The following is a 16,175-nucleotide window of genomic DNA, read 5'->3' as shown; positions in this document are numbered from 1 at the left end:
CAAACACACGTAAGCCTCCGCTAACATAACATAAAACCAGCTGGCCCTCTTAAACATATGCGTTCCTCCATCTGTGAATTAGAGTGTATAAATACACAGAGATGATGCTTCTCAGACCGGAGCTGCGATCGCTACTTGGACGCCGTCGGTTATATTAAACATATACTCGGGGCGGATTTGATTTTTCCACGGCATCAAGGGGGGGAAACCCCGCTCGTATATTTACATTAGAAAATTATGTATTTATTGAATCTGCAGCTCATTCAAAATGTATACGCTTGACTAAGTATACAGTCATTAATACTAGACTGCGCTGATTGGATTTGAACCTGTTCTTCTATTTGAGTAAACTGAAGTAATTTGCTTTTATATTACGCTAGGAAGGAACATGTAAATTATTTTCACTGAGTCGTCCAATTCTTATTTAATCCCCCAACGTCTTTTCTGGCTCTGTCGCCTTTTTATAGTCTCAGCACAACAGCAGTTTAATAATATGCATTATTTATGCAAAGGCATGATCTTTTTAGAGGGGAACTCATACTTAATGGGCTGCATTGTTAATGCTAAAACATCAGCTTTTATAGATGGGCGCACATTGTTAATTGTTGATTGGATGGCATCTGGAGCCCAAGTGAGAGCAGGAATGTGACAGAGTCCCAGCTGGCAGCGCTACTGGCCAGCTGCTCCGTCGTACTTGAGCTGTGATTGGTTGCGTGTCACAGTCTCAAGGACCTGAGGGAGCGTTCAGGCCTTCAGTGATGCTTCTCCTCATCATGCTGTTCACACCCTCCCAGTATGGATTCTCTCATCAGAGCAACAGTGTACACACACAACGTCAGTGTGTGTGTGTGTGTGTTTGTGTATGTGCGCGCTATGTAAATCTGTGTACCAAAGATCCCTATAGACACGTGAGACTGTCTGTCTTTGTCCTCTCGCTGCCTTCCCAGCCTCCCGCTCCATTTCTCCACCACTCTGTCTTGTTTCACGGCGGTCAGGCCACACACACGGGCAATCTGCGGTTATGCTCTGGAAGTGTTATTTTGCACAGATAAAAAGTGCGTAATGAATAAGCCTTTGCCCCGACTGGTTCGCTGCGCCAAGGATGACAGTGCGCACTTTGACAGGACGACACACGAGCTTGCAAGAATAACAGCCGTGGTCCGTGTGTTTCATGTCTATTTATTAAGATTTATTGTTAAAGTAGGTCTGCGGTTTGGAGAGGGACATTAGGTATACACAAAGGTATTTTGGCCGTTGAGCCGAGTACAGTGTTTTTATAATGAGTTGTTCTAAGAAGCAGTTGGAACAATAATGACACTGTATTTAATCCCTCTCTCTCTCACAGGGGCAGAAAACAGAAGCGGAGAGGTACTTCCTCAAGGCCATCCAACTTGATCCCACAAAAGGCAACTGTTACATGCATTACGGTAAGTGTTGATTTTTATTTTCTTCTGGAACTCTCAATTTAACAGATCCTGACGTCGTTCTTGCAACCGCGAGTATTTAAAATTGGCAGCTCAACACAGACGTGCGCACAAAGGCAGGAACTTGCACGCCTCCCCAGGATGTTAGAACAACAGTGTTGGCAGACCCCGTCTGCCATCTCTTCCTCCGATCGGCCGTAGTGTCAGTCTGTACGTGGTCAGTGGGGGATCACACAGAAGAGGGGATGATTTCCTCAGATTGTTCTCTTTGATTTGATGGAAATATGAAACGTGACCACTTCAGTATCTTCTCTTGTCTTACATCATTATACGTGGGACTCAACTAGAAGAACCTCTGTCTGAAATGAACGGTTTGTGTTTACCGCACCAACTCGGATGTGGCATTTTAAACAATCGATACTCCAGGTTGATGGTGGATTCTTGTACTGTGCTGTCTCAGTTGTCACCTTCAAAGGTTAAGAGATGAGTTAATGATCAGATTAACCACATCGATACACACAGAGACAGAGGGGCATTGCAAAACAAGCTATGAAATAGGAATGTATTGGATATTAAAGATATAACATCTGTACTTTGAACTTGCTTTGACCCATTTCAGTCCTTTCAGTTCAGATCTGGGCTGTGGTACACTTTACAGATTCCTTTACATACAGTTAAACAGAACCACAAATACAAAATGTGTTGTGTGCAACTAGGTATTGATTATTTGACATGAACAGGGATGTGGCCTTTTGATAGGCACTGAATGTAAATCATCCAAATTGGAAAAAGGTTATGAAAATAAATAGGTTTCCTCCAAAAAAAATATATATATATATTATATGCTAAATTGAATTAAATTAAATTTAGCAATCCCTTCAATAAACCTAATTTTCAAGAGGTAAATGCAGCAATTTATTTTCTAGCACTTATCCAGATCCAGGTCATGTTCATTTAATTCATCAAGTTTAAATAATTCTCATATAATCATGATAAGTTGTGTAATAATAAATTATTCCATTGATTTTTTTTTTTTTTTTTTATCATGCTTTCATATACTGTGGTCATTATGATTTGATAGAAGTATTAAATTGCATTCTGTGTGGTATTAAAAAGGTCTTAGAAAAAGTCTCAGATTTAATTTAATTTCTTACATTTAATTTTGCGAGCCCTGCAGGACCCCAGGGCTCAGGTCTGTGTTCAGAGCTGGACCCTGCAATATTCCCCTATAAGTCACCCCGCCGCATGATGAACAAGATTCACAATATTACAGACTTCACACACACGCATCACCTTTGAGAAATGTATGTTTAAATATAGCGGGGGCGCTCCCGGGCTCAGGGCATTCATTGTTGCAGGAACTGTCTTTTCCTTTATTGCCTTGATTTGCTTTGATATCATAAACCCTCCATAGCTGCAGAAGTGTTTGTAACCTGGAGCCACTTTACACTCAATCATGGTCTGAAGTCTCATTTTCAGCCCGTCTCTCACCTCAGGTCTAACGGCTTCAGTTTCATCCGCAGTTATTAAGGAAAATATGCTTAGGTTCACTCGGTGGGTTTGCATCCTGGTACAGTAGTGGGGCTAACCAAAGTCAACAGGGTATTCATTCCTCTCTAAACCTGGCCCTTTGCAAGGGGTCCACCCTTAGTTCATGGCCTTGTCAGCCGTCCATAATCCCATCTCATTATGTGGGTCCACAGACGTCCAAGGCAAGAAGCAAGGCAACACCCATAATAAAGCACAAAGCTCCTGCGGGGAAGTATTTTCATCTTAAGAGAAATAGATCAATCAAGGTCGACTAATAGGAACAAATGGGTCTGAGAGAAGGCCAAAGGAGTGATGGTATGCTGTGCTCGTATCTAATGTTTCAGCATATTAATTCAGGGGCAGACCAGGCTGTCTGTCCACCTGGGCCAAAGGCAACACTTCTAGGCCGAGTATCCCTCAGCATCTCCGTGGGGATCCCTCAGCATTTTTTTTAAAACTGTGTGTTGCTGTTCTCTCTCGCCCCGCCAGGTCAGTTTTTGTTGGAAGAGTCGCGGCTGCTGGAAGCGGCGGAGATGGCAGAGAAAGCCGCACGCCTCGACAGCGGGGAGTTTGATGTGGTCTTCAGCGCAGCCCACATGCTCAGGTGACTATGTGATTGGAATTCATTTTTTCTTCTTTCTTTTTTGATATGTTTGATGATTTCCATAGCCACAATGTAATTCATTCTGCGTAGATGAGATGCGTTGGCTGCGGTTGTGCGAGAGGCTGAGTCGAGGTTGTGTATAAAAAAAGGGAGGTCTACTGTCTGCACGGTTTATCCAGAAGCTTACACCTCTCCTCAGCCACTGTGATTTACTTGGCTGTTCTATGTAATCCTCTCCTCTTGCTGCAGTGCCAGCCCGAGAGAGCTGCTGGTTTGTCTTAGCGTGCTGTGCAGCTATGTATCTTCATATGCTCTGTCTCTCTGTGTCCTCTCCACACCTCTTCTCCCACTCTGTCTCACTCTTCCTCTCTACTGTCTCTTACTGGCTGTTACTTGAAAGACAGCTTCCAAATCAGCACAGGGTTCAGCCGACAAGCTGGAGCTGCAGAGCTTCAGCAGCCCGCAATCTGTTGTGTTTCTGAACACAAGCCATGAATGGAAAATGTGTAAATACAACCATGTGCCAACTTACAGTACACCCCACCTCTAACTGAATAAACCTACAAAATGATATTAGCCAGTATAGAGATTTTCTTGTTTAAACTCATCGTGGTTGGCTCGGGGCTTTGGGATTAAAATGGCTACGGTCCTCTGAAGGGAAATACTTATCTTGAATCACCAGTTTGATAAAGCTGGCTGCGCTTTTCCCAAGAGTACAGCAATGCTGCACAGCTCTGTGTAAGAGTCTTACCCAGCTGCTTTATGCATAGCTCTCTCCCCCACCAGTACGATCATGCAGGATCTTCATCTCCAGCAGCTTCCAGTATTGAGAGCCTCCTCCGGGGTGCAGACCCCTGGCAGCTAAAAAGGGCTTCAAGCAGTGTTCAGGGTTGAACTTTTCCTCCGCTCGCTTGGCATGGGGTCCCCACTCCTCCACAGCTCATGTTCTTTATGTTGTTTGTCTTGGACGCGGACGTGGAAAGGCCCTCGGTTGGTGGGGACACAAGTGAATCTACAACACAGGGGAAGGGAAGAGATTAACAGGAGGGGCAGAAGCTCTCAGATGTGCAAATGTGTTTTATTGCTCTCCCGAGCCCTTTGGTTTTTGATCATTTTTGCTTCCAAACTAAGAATTTCCTTCTACCTCCTTTGAACAATTTTTATGTTTTTTTTTTTGTTTTGTTTTTTTTAAAACCTCAGCTCTGGTTTATAGTGGGAACATAAAACAGGAAAGGTTGTTTCATGGTAAAACTAGTGTGGATGTGTCTGTTCTGCCCTCCTTATGTGACAGCTACACTGTGATATCACATACGGAAGAGTATATAAGAGGAGGGATTATTTTTTTCATTATGTCCTTCGAGAATGAAGCAAAAATGTCGAAATGTTATGGAAAAAGTTGAAATGGGAAATTTTTAAAACACGTGATATGATATCAATGAGGTATGCAGTTGCATCATGATAAAACCTGCTCTTACCACTACACTACAAAGAAGAATTTTGACTTCTCTTTCACATTGTATTTCAACTTAATTCTTGACATTGTATTTCGACTTTCTTCTTGTGCATAATGAAAAAAAAATCTCCTTCCTCTCTTTTTTTTTCAAGAGTGGGTGTAATACTCCTCCATACACATATGATCTGAAACTCTGAAAGGCACAAACAAGCAGTATATATATATATATATATATATATATATATGACTCATAGCTGACCTCATGGTTTCCCACACAAACCACATGTCTTACAGTATGTGAAAATATAATGCACCATATCTGAAAGATTACTGTGCATATTACCAGCATGTCATGATGTTAGGTTCGCCAATTTGTGCATATTCGATTGTGCCTCTTCCCAAAAAGTTAAAAAAAAAGAAAGAAGACAAAATGGTGGTAAGTTGCATTAGTTGCTCATGCAGCATTGCCCTCGGGGAAGGCGTCTGCGTGCAGTGTTGTTTCCGATCGCAGAAGATCCTACCCTTAAAAAATGTGCTTCTGTCCTCGAGACAGATGGGACGGCTGCGGTTTAAGCACAAATATCTGCCTGTTGTTGAAAATGCAATTTGTTCATGCAGTCATTAGCATCCAGCAGCGTCACGCTTATAAGCAGCACTGTCAACTACTGTGATTTGTGCATGTCTGGGGTTAATAAAGCATCGCCAGACAACAAGATGTCAGGACAGGAAAGATCAGTGGTGGAGCTGCTGATTTGAAATATGGTCAAGAATTCTTTTCCCTTGGGGGGTTTTTCTATTTTTTCATTCATTCTTCCTCAATTTTCCCATCAATCTCCTCCCCTTCATTCTTGTGCTCTTGTAGCCTCACACTGATTCTTCCTCGGGTTTAAACCCAGGCAGTGGTTTACATACTTGGCCTCCATTGTCTCCTGCACTCTCACAGCCCGCAATCGGACAAGACTCTGGCCGCTGCTCCTTTTGGTTGTGGCGTGGCAGTTCTCCAGTTCTCCTCTGATAATGTGTTTATAAATGTGATAATGATATTATTGAATTAGATTGGTGCTTTTTTTTTTTTTTTTTCTTGTTCGCAAAGGATTGCGCTTTCTAAATATTATGCTGGCAAACAAACATATGGTTGTGGTTGGACATGAAACCCACATTTATAATCTCAGGACAAATTCGGCTACTCGACTCGTTGTCTGGATCTGAGCTGGAATGTAAAAATGTTTCTTTTTTACAGAGTTGGAAAAATTCATTTGTGCTAACAAAAATAAACGGCAGTGGCATGCTCATCTGTATATTTGAGGGATGAGATCAGAATGATGTTTTTTAAGTCATCTCGGTGCGTTCACTATGTTACGGCTAACTAAAGAGCATAAATTCTCCAGTTACAAATCAGGCATTTACAACATATTACACAGTGTAACCACACATAAACACTGTGTGTACTTAGGCTGCTGACCCCGGAGATCCTGAAGTAAAAGCACTGCCTTTTATCTGAAACCATATGGATGATGATCCCTTAACAAACTGCGACAGCCAAAATGAAACTGGTTCCAACGGCCTCGCTTCCTTTGATCATTACAACTTTAAAAAAAGGGGCTCCACGGCCGGCCGTCGCTGACTCTGACCTTGACTTTGTCAAAGTTTGTTTCCAATGAGGCGATAGCTACCATCAGTGACAAGCATGCAGCTGTGGACCATAAAGGTGATTTCTGTGATATTAATTACAGAAAAGGCTTGTGACATGGTAGCCTCAGATTTGTGTATAACAGTAGTGGATCATGAGGGAAGATAAGAAGCATAATATACTGTAGGGCATTCTCGTCTGAACTGCAGGTTTTTATGTCCTAAGGAATAACGTATTTCTGGTACCAGGGAGTCATGCCGACAAGCCATCTGCCCCAAAAATCCTTTTTGTCGCAGTATGGCATATACAGCATGATTTGGTGCATCTGTGCCATCCCTTCTGCTCTCCTGTTTATTCTCATATTATGGTTAAATGGTTCTGTGCCTCCATCCTCAGAGTCGCTGCACTCTGTCTGGTATGTCAACCCACAGTTTACCCCGGGTTGAATATCTCAGACCTCAGCCGTGGTTTGTTGATGAGTTTTCTGCAAGTCCCCAATAAGCCAAATGTCCTGACCCTGAGCTTCAATTAGAACAAAAAGTGCTTGCAGTGCACTGCTCAGCACAGATGTTATCGAGGGAGAGCGAGATGCTATCGAACGAGAAACCTACAGGCAACTGGATGGGCCCTTCTCATCCCTCATGCTGTTCCCTCCTGCTGTTTTCTCAGTGACCCCTGAGCGCTAGTAAACACGCAGGGTTCAGGGCCTCATCCTAAGCCAGGAGCAATAAAGATGAATAATGATCGCCTCTCTCTGTTTTCCCCTTTTTGCAGACAAGCCAGCCTAAATGAGGCAGCCGAGAAGTACTACGGACAAGCAGCAAGCCTGAGACCTAATGTGAGTACGACTAGCTAATCACCCGCATTACTGTTTACCCTGATGGGCACCGTGCAATCACAGTCTGGACGGCTTTCCAATATTATTACTGCCCGCTCGGCCCTCCTCACAACGACCTTCATTGTCAGTGGATAAATAAGGGCAACTTTGACTAAGCTCAGAGGTTTGTTTGTGCAGAATCCATCATCAACTTCAAAGGAGGGGCCCGGGTAGGCAAATTGAAAAGAATAATGATAATAACACTCAGTCAGAGGACTTTGACATCTTGAAAATGAATGGGGTCCAGTCTTTGAGACTCTCTGACAGGAGGGGTCGAGTTGTTTGAGCGAGGGCCGCAGAGGGAACAAAATATGTTTGGCATGCGGTCGCCGTGTTTGTTCCTGTGTCTTGATTAGAAGAAATCACCTCAGGATTAATGATCAAAAAGTATCTGGCCAGCGTTACACAGACAATACAGTTTAGTTCTGAAAACACACAAACACTAGTATAACATATACAAACAAAAATACAAAACTGGAGGAAAACAAAGGGATAAAATTTAAAATTTCCACAGAAACCATGAAACTGAGCTCCTATCGCCTTTGTTGTTCTCAGTGTTGATGCAGTGCTCAACCTTTGCCAAAGCATTGTGTATTTTTAACATCTGATTAAACCCAGATGGAAAGTAAAAAAATATATTTTTCTCATTGTTACAGTTCAAACCCATACATTAAATAATGTTCAGTAAGATAACAACGTTAAAGGAGAACTGTGGGAATGTCCCTGTTTTCTACACTGATCTGATCACTACTCACTTGTTTCTCCGTTTATAGAAATGTGAACTTGTTGACATGATTATGACATAATATGGAAGGATTTACTGGTAGCAAACAAAGTCAAGCTAATGAGAATATTTGAAGCCACGGGAGCCCTCGAAAACAAGCTAACAAGGTGCTGCTTTGCTTATTTGGTGACTATTTTCCCATAGACAACCATTTCAAACCGGCATCTATAAAACTGATTACAAGACAACCGCAAAACGTCAAACAAAGGAAACTAATAGTCTTTATATAAATGATTGAATCACCCCCATTAAGATGTAATCATTCGTAAATATGTTGAAAAGCATTTTTTACTGTCAACGCTGGATTAGCAACTTCCAGTGGTGGACTGAGGGCACGCCTTGATGGAGTCCCATAAAACATCCATGATGTACACTCACATTCTCACATACAGACAACACTGGGTAAACAAGTTGAGCTCTTGCTCTGCAGAGACATTTCCAGCCATATCATGCAGCCCCCTGATAGATATGTTATTTCTATGAAATACAAGCTGTAAAAGTTTGTGTTTCCCACAGCTCTATTTTCAAGGCCAGATCCGTGTAATTTTCACATGACCGTTTCTTGGCGTCTGTAATTGTACAAATACGCATTTGACGTCTGCGTCCAAACACAGAGGCACTTTTTCTATTTTGTCCCTAGTTGGTCACTTTTTGCCTCGATGCCTCTCGCTGTTTGTATTGCTTACAGCTGAGGCACAATTGTAATTTAGCATCTTCATCCATCTTCTTTACCGTTATCCTTTGTTCTTTGCGATGCGACTTGACTTAAGCCATGTACCCTGTCCATCTTCATTTGTCATTTCATGCTTTACTGCGGCTTGACTCCTCACTCTCCAAAGGCACTGGTGGTTTATATTAAGCACATATGTCTGCTTGCTCTGAGTGAGAGAGGACAATTCCCTCCATTCAAGGGATTTAGTCCTTTAGTCCCACAATCCCCTCTATCTAGACGAGCTAAATCCTATCGGATGCATGGTTTGCTTTGGTTGCTCTCTGCACCCTGTGACATCTGTCCTTTTGAGATTTCCCATTTCTATGAAGATATTCTTTACTTAAATGCCATTCTGGAGTCATTATGGTCAGGTCATTCCCCGAGTCTAGCTTCACATTCAACTCTGGCAGTCTTAATAGCATATGTTGCTTTACGGTCCAGGCTAATATGCTCCACATCTGGCCCATGCCTCTGGAAGCTACATGCCAGTTTTGGGAAGGGTAGCACCGCAGAAAGGTTACAGAGCAGCAGGAAATGAGGAAAAAAATGAAAGCTTTTGACAAGAGAACATTTTGCAGAGTGTTGCAAAGGCAAGGAAGAATGTAGGAGTAAATCACAAAAGTCTTAGCTTTTATGAAGTAGGGGGATAAAGGCTTGGGTGAGGAGAGGTGGGAGCCTACAGGGGAGACGAGAAGAAGGAAGCTGAACTTGGGAATTGATAAGTTCTGCATGGTGGAAAGAGACAGAGAGAGGTCTTTTGAACCTCAGTTGCTGCTGCACTGAGAGGAAAACCAGGAGTCCCTTGATTTTTTTTACCCAGGAATCTTTGCTCAGTTGCTTCATATGTTACGCCACTCATCAGGCTCTATCCGGAAGGATCGCACAAAGCTTGCAATAAAAGCCTTGTTAGCCTGTTTAGGTCAGCCTCTCATGCACTTTCCTGTTTAATTTGTTTCTCCAGCAACTGGACAAACTGGCCTTTGTTTTTGATTCTGGCTTCTGCTACGACCCGTGTCATCTCTAAAGGGAAAACTTTCAAAACCATTGTCGTACCCTGTGAGATCACCTCATTTCTGCGGGGCAATGGAGAAATGATACGAAAAGCATAAATTGTAGCAGAAATATTCCTGTGTGCATTTGCCAACAACCAAAATCAACAGACGCCAGAGATCCCACTGAGCCAAAGCAGGGTATTATTTGACCATTGTCATTCTCTCACTAGAATTTCTCCAAAGACTGCTCTTATTCTGAGCTGCCGTTACCTTATGAACCGACTGACCCCTTCAGAAGCAATCTGGGGCTAAGGGATGATTGCTCCTCACTTAACATTGGATCCTCAACAACTCCACAAAATGACTTTGAGGCTAATTTTCCAATATACACCTACACCATTTGTCACTTCCATGTTACAGACGCAGTATAAATGCGTCACTTTCGACTATGTCCATATGTATAAACAGTTATATTTTGGCTGGTATTTTCTCGACCAGTTAAAATCCCCCCACTTGCAAATTGATCCCCCAGCGTTATTTTGTGGTTTGACCCTCCAACGATGAGGTCAAACGGCGGGTAATTTAAAGCACAAACAGCTCCAGAATTACCCCGACCATTAAAGTCAAGAAGTCCTGTGAATAATAACTGAAACACTGAGGGACAATGTTTTTCTAGGGGATTAATGTAATTGCGCGATATTACAGCGTGTGGTATCTAGTAATTCAAAGCTGCACATTTGGAGTCATGGAGCAACAGTGAGTTGTGTCGGTCATGCCACTCGCCTTTACTTTGGCTGAAGCATCTGCAGCGTGTTTTATATGTGTTGAGGTAGGAAGTGACTCCTCTCTCCAAGGGACAATAGGATTATCCCAGAGTCTGTGTTCCCAATGCAATTCTCATGCATGGAGTATCACTCATCCAAGCTTGACAGTGGAAAAACAAAGAAATGTTTTGAGAGTTGAGAGTGAGACAAGGGTGGAACAGGCAAGACAAAGGAAAGCAGTTCACAGAGGATGAGAAGGTGCATGGAAAACTACACTTTGAATATGCAAAGTCTAGACATTTACATTTCACAGTTGAGCTGTTTACATACTCATTGTATAAATCCATTAAATGAATTGGATCAAACATTTTATTTATGAGCCATGCAAGTACATAAAAAGGTCTCTGATGGTTTTTTTTATATTTTCAATATGTTATACATTTTTTCTTTAACTGCGTCCGATGTGAACGGTTTGCTTTTCCATGCATTTTCCCACGACATTCCACAGATTTCTCAAAACATTTATAGAAATACATTTTTCTCATGCAAAGTATGTTTCTCTGAGAATTACTCATGATTAGTTAAAAGGCAGGAAGAATGAAACTGAGCCTCAATGCCATAATCATGTGCCATTCCATGTGACAGTGATGTATGAGGCAATAATTATAGGGAAAAAGTCTCAAAGCACATGATTGGCCTTTTTTTTTTTTTTTTTTTTACTAACGCTGTTTTATTTGAGTGTGTCTCGTTGCCAGGGAATTAACAATTAGAGAAATTGCAATAGTCTGAAGCAGTAAAACGGTAGCTTCTTGACAGGATTCGACATCTTTTCCACACTCCAGACTAAAATGGAGATCAGATGTGGACCCTTCCTTTCGCCTGGATACTTTATGATGTGATTGCACACCGGACACGTACCTTTAGTGCATCCTCGTGACTCACTCGCCCGTCGCCAGTTGCTGCCGCTCCTGCGTCTTGATTTTCACCCCTTTGGCACCAGCAGGAATATACAGTATTAGGTTAGACCCACTTCAAAGTGGTGGTTTGCTCGATCTGACATGTGTGGCCACAGACAAGACACAGGGACATGCAAAGCATCGTGGTTACCGATCTTCCAAACAATCTTGACAGGCAGGAACCAATGGCGTGCTGTATGGCTTCATATGATCACTAAATGTGCTACCGCTAGACTGTTTATATTTATACATCCGTTCAGACATTTTTCAGGTTTTAGTGAAAAGATTTACATTTGAAAGTATTTTAATCTGTTCAATGTCCAGACAATAATTCATTGCATGGCTCAGTGATATAAAACATTTCTGGTCAAATTTCATTTTCGTTGAATTATTTATACCCCCAAGTGCGACTCGAAAGACTTCATTTGCATTATTCATAACATCCATTCATGGCCTCTGATTTGAATTTTTCAATGAATAATTTCTTCAGTTTAAACAAGCCCGTTGTGGTGAGTAAATAAAAGTGTTGTGTGTGTGTCAGCTCACTGTTTCCTGTCTCTCAGGAGGCTCTGTTAACACCCACGGTCTTATATCTACTTCTCAGTAACAGTGTAGGGTTCTGCATCGGTATTATAGAAAAGAACAGACAGTGTAAGTTTGGAGAGCTTGAAGCTTGCCTGAGGTATACGCTCAGCGTGAAACTCATCTCGCCCTGAAATGACTGAACTCTTTCTTTTGGTTTCAGTATCCTGCAGCGCTGATGAACCTGGGGGCAATCCTCCACCTCAACGGGAAGCTGCAAGAAGCCGAAGCCAATTACCTCCGAGCGCTTCAGCTGAAACCTGACGACACCATCACCCAGTCCAACTTGCGTAAGCTGTGGAACATCATGGAGAAACAGGGCCTGAGGACCACCGGCCCCTGAGCTCATCCTGCCCGCCTACAGTACAGCACCTGCCATGTGCACGCCAGACACGGAGGAGAAGGAAAAGGAAAAGGACGGCCCACGCACTCACTCGTTCGCTCTTCTCTTCCAGGAGGGATGGAGGAGATTCAGGGAGGATGTTTGTTCAAAGAGGCCATGACTGCGCCGTACAGCCCTCCTAATGACTCCTGAGCTCTGCATACACCTCAGGCCAGCGGCTTTCCTCTGAGGCATTGCTCACAGTTTGGCCGGCGCTGCACAGTATTTGGACTCTTTAGAACTTTCTTCAAAATTAGTGCTCTCACAGGAACCATGTTTTTTTTTTATTCTTTTTTTGTTCTCTTCTATAACTACAGCACTTGAACTTGAGGTGAGACCAGGTACATCCTCCAACATTTGTGACGAATTAAGTTCCTTAAATAAGTAATCGTAGTTCGAAAGGGTGAAACTTATCCCTGAGCTGTGCAAGATAAAATATAACAGAGAGGATCTCAGAGCACAGCACTGAGGGTATTTTCCTTTACCATTTAGTGAAGTTCTTGGTTTGATCAGATTTTCCATCTTGATAATGAAGTAAATAAGATTATATGAAGAAATGGACACCGTCCAAAACCTCCAAATTAATGTAAATCCATTTCTTATCGGTGAAATCTCAAGTTTGTGTATTTTCCTCAGTGGGTTTGTTTCGCTTGTTAGATTATACACGCTTCATAATGAAGGTATGAGAATCAGCAGCGTTGTTTGTAAACCATTTGTAGCGGATGTCCTGACATTTGGTGAAAACTTGAAAAAAAAAGGGAAATAAAATTGTCAGCCATTACAGCACAACAAAAGCCTCTTAAAGCTCCACACAGGCAGGATTTTTGCCGCGTGCAAAATGTTTTGGCTGGAATGAAGAAAGTGGGACTTTTCACATTGTTATGCCTTATGACAAAAGGTGTGGATCTTCTTTTAGCAGTCTACAGTAGCGCACATGGTGGCATTTCTACCACTACTGCTTCTTGTGTTTCCCTGTTAAAAGTTGCCATAGTTACTAGTTTATCCTCAACATCAAGAAGCTATAAATGGAATTGTTATTATTAAGCTAGCTTCCCATGGAAGTCGCAGACGACAAAGTGGCAGGTACGGTAGTTTCTGGGTACACACACCTGCCACTTTTACTGAAGGAGCGCTTGTGGAGCTGATACAGATGAAGGAGTTCTTCTAACCAAATACAAGAGCTATGCCGATGCACACCTTCTCACCGTGGAACAATGCAGAGACGTAGCACGTCTGAGGGAAATGTTAAAAAACGCCTATGTTTGTGTTGGAATAAAAAAACGAATTTCATTGTGTTTGTATAAAATGAATCCTAATATATACCAACGTTGTGTATATTATACAGAAAATCATGCAGCAAAAAAGTAGCCAGACTTTAAAATGGAAGCTCAGATTACTGAGCAAGTTTGGTTTTTCCTGACATGAAGTATTTTCCCACGTTGTCAAACCTCTGTTCACAGTCTTAAGATCTCATTTTGTATATATTCTGTGTAATTAACATCTGTTTGTTTGTTTGTTGTCGTCGGCATACAGTAAATGGAAAAATGGCACCTTCCCCAAAAGTAAGAATATGTGCAGTATTTGTGATCATTTTGTTTGTTACCGGCCACAAACCTCTTGATCTGTATCTGTGTCCTTAGTTTATTACATTGTAAGTTATTGCTTTGTGTTACCCTAGCAACAGAACCAGCTGGCACTGTGTTTTTTTTATAACATGTAAAAATGAAGGAAGGTAACGGATATGTGGCCCGTTACAGGTTCATAGTATACACAGTAACACCTGCAGTGGAGGATAAAAGATTGAATATATAATAAGTCACTTGTTGCGGTTGTAACGGCGTCAACACTGTTCTGTCGTTGCCTGTGATGGTCACTCGTGATATGTTGAGTAAAATAATCACCAGTCACGTTCACTCCCCGGCCCCGCGTCTCACAAAACCCCATGTGCTGATTTCTCCTGTGTATATAAAGTGTTTATGATCAAACACTGATAATTGTTATTGCTTGAGTGAAGATGTTTTAAAAAAAAAAAGAAAAGAAAAAGGAAAAAAAAGAAGAAGAAGCGGTTCACTCTGTGTCTCTGCTCAGGGATCTCAAGTGGTGGGTGGTTATTGCAGAAACTTGTTCACAGAGCGTTTACTAAATTAAAGATTTATTTTTGAAAGTTGTTGTATTTGTATAAATTATCGAGATTTGTAGCCTTTTTCTCCTTTTTGTAATATAAAAAAAATGAACAATGTGCCAGAATAGACTTTTTCTTTTTTTTTTCCCAATGTTGCTTTTTTTCCACAATAAATTTATGGTGTTCTGCTTTTGATTTTGTTCCTGTGCAGCCATTTCTTTTGTTTTCTTTAGCTTTTTTTTTTTTTTTTCATTTCAGTTGAATTTATGGGATGGGTTTCGTGTGGGTTTTTACACTTACCAACATTTTAAAAAACACACCGTCCCTTCATACTGCAGCAACATCTACAAAGGTCTACAAAGTCAGATTTCCTTTATATTCATGTGGGACATCAGACTTAATGGGGTGGTCTTGCATGCTGTGGAACAGGTTTTACAGGGCATTTAAAGTCCCCCCCCCTGTAAATTTGCTAAATCGTGTCATAAAATCAACTGAAATGGATCTCCGCCGCTTTGATCTTTGCACAACAAAGGCGACGTAAATATTCCCATATGGACGGGGTAGCACAGTGTGTACTACATGTGGCTTGGTGTGTTTCGATTCCAACCCACCCCCACAATTCAGACCCCGCTGACAAGCAAAAAGGCCCTTCCCTGAGAACCGAGCAGTCCGCCTTGTGATGTTTCTCACGTGTCTACATGAGAGGTCTGCTCCCATGATCGGTGCTCGCCATGGTGCCCAGCTCTCCTTATTGGACTGGAATGCACAGACGTTGCTGCTTCCACTGTCCGGACCAGTTTGGGTCTTCTTCTAATAAAACAGGTGCACCTCACATATCGAGACAAATAATAATGAAATCGGGGGAACTCGCTGCTTTGTTGGGCTGTAGAGTCACGCCACAGAAGAAATGTGCTTTCATTTTTATACTTTTCGTCTCAGTAGGCATTTTGGATTCGTCCCATATGTTGCATATTCCTCTGACTTTGAAGTTATACGTCGGCGCACGTGGCAGCAGTAGCAGAGGAAACTGTTCTAGGAATTTCCATGAGTGCAAACAGTTTTCATCGGCACAGTCATACTAAAGGACTGCTAGCCATGTGAGTATAGCATACTGTATCTCAGCAACTACTGGTGAACTTCTGTGAAATTTCTGGCTCCCCAGAGGATGAATCATAACAAATAAGTTTGGTGATTCAAATTTTTTCTTTCTTTTTTCACTTAATCTGTGAAATGTCTCAACATCTGCCACATGTTCTGGAGAAAATGACACTTGTGATTCCAGGATGATGTATCCTAATGGTTTTGGTCATCCCTGATGTTTCCTCTATCACCTCTTATTTCTGGGTTTGGTTGAATGAAATAT

General features: G+C 42.0%; 1 protein-coding gene across 1 annotated transcript in view; it reads left to right on the top strand.

Moving 5' to 3' along the window:
• tmtc2b (transmembrane O-mannosyltransferase targeting cadherins 2b) overlaps positions 1 to 15,007 on the top strand; it is a 91,745-nt gene extending 76,738 nt beyond the window's left edge. The window contains exons 9-12 of the mRNA XM_085779986.1: positions 1,346 to 1,427; positions 3,444 to 3,558; positions 7,416 to 7,479; positions 12,472 to 15,007. Coding sequence (XP_085636112.1) covers positions 1,346 to 1,427; positions 3,444 to 3,558; positions 7,416 to 7,479; positions 12,472 to 12,651 — 441 coding nt within the window. The 3' untranslated portion in view covers positions 12,652 to 15,007. The remainder of the gene's footprint in view (positions 1 to 1,345; positions 1,428 to 3,443; positions 3,559 to 7,415; positions 7,480 to 12,471) is intronic.
• Positions 15,008 to 16,175: the final 1,168 nt, after the last annotated feature.

This window comes from Trachurus japonicus, chromosome 6 (genome assembly GCF_045865225.1).
Source record: "Trachurus japonicus isolate A0001 chromosome 6, Traja_1.0".
Lineage (NCBI taxonomy): Eukaryota > Metazoa > Chordata > Actinopteri > Carangiformes > Carangidae > Trachurus > Trachurus japonicus.
This window is presented reverse-complemented; position numbering and strand designations above follow the sequence as displayed.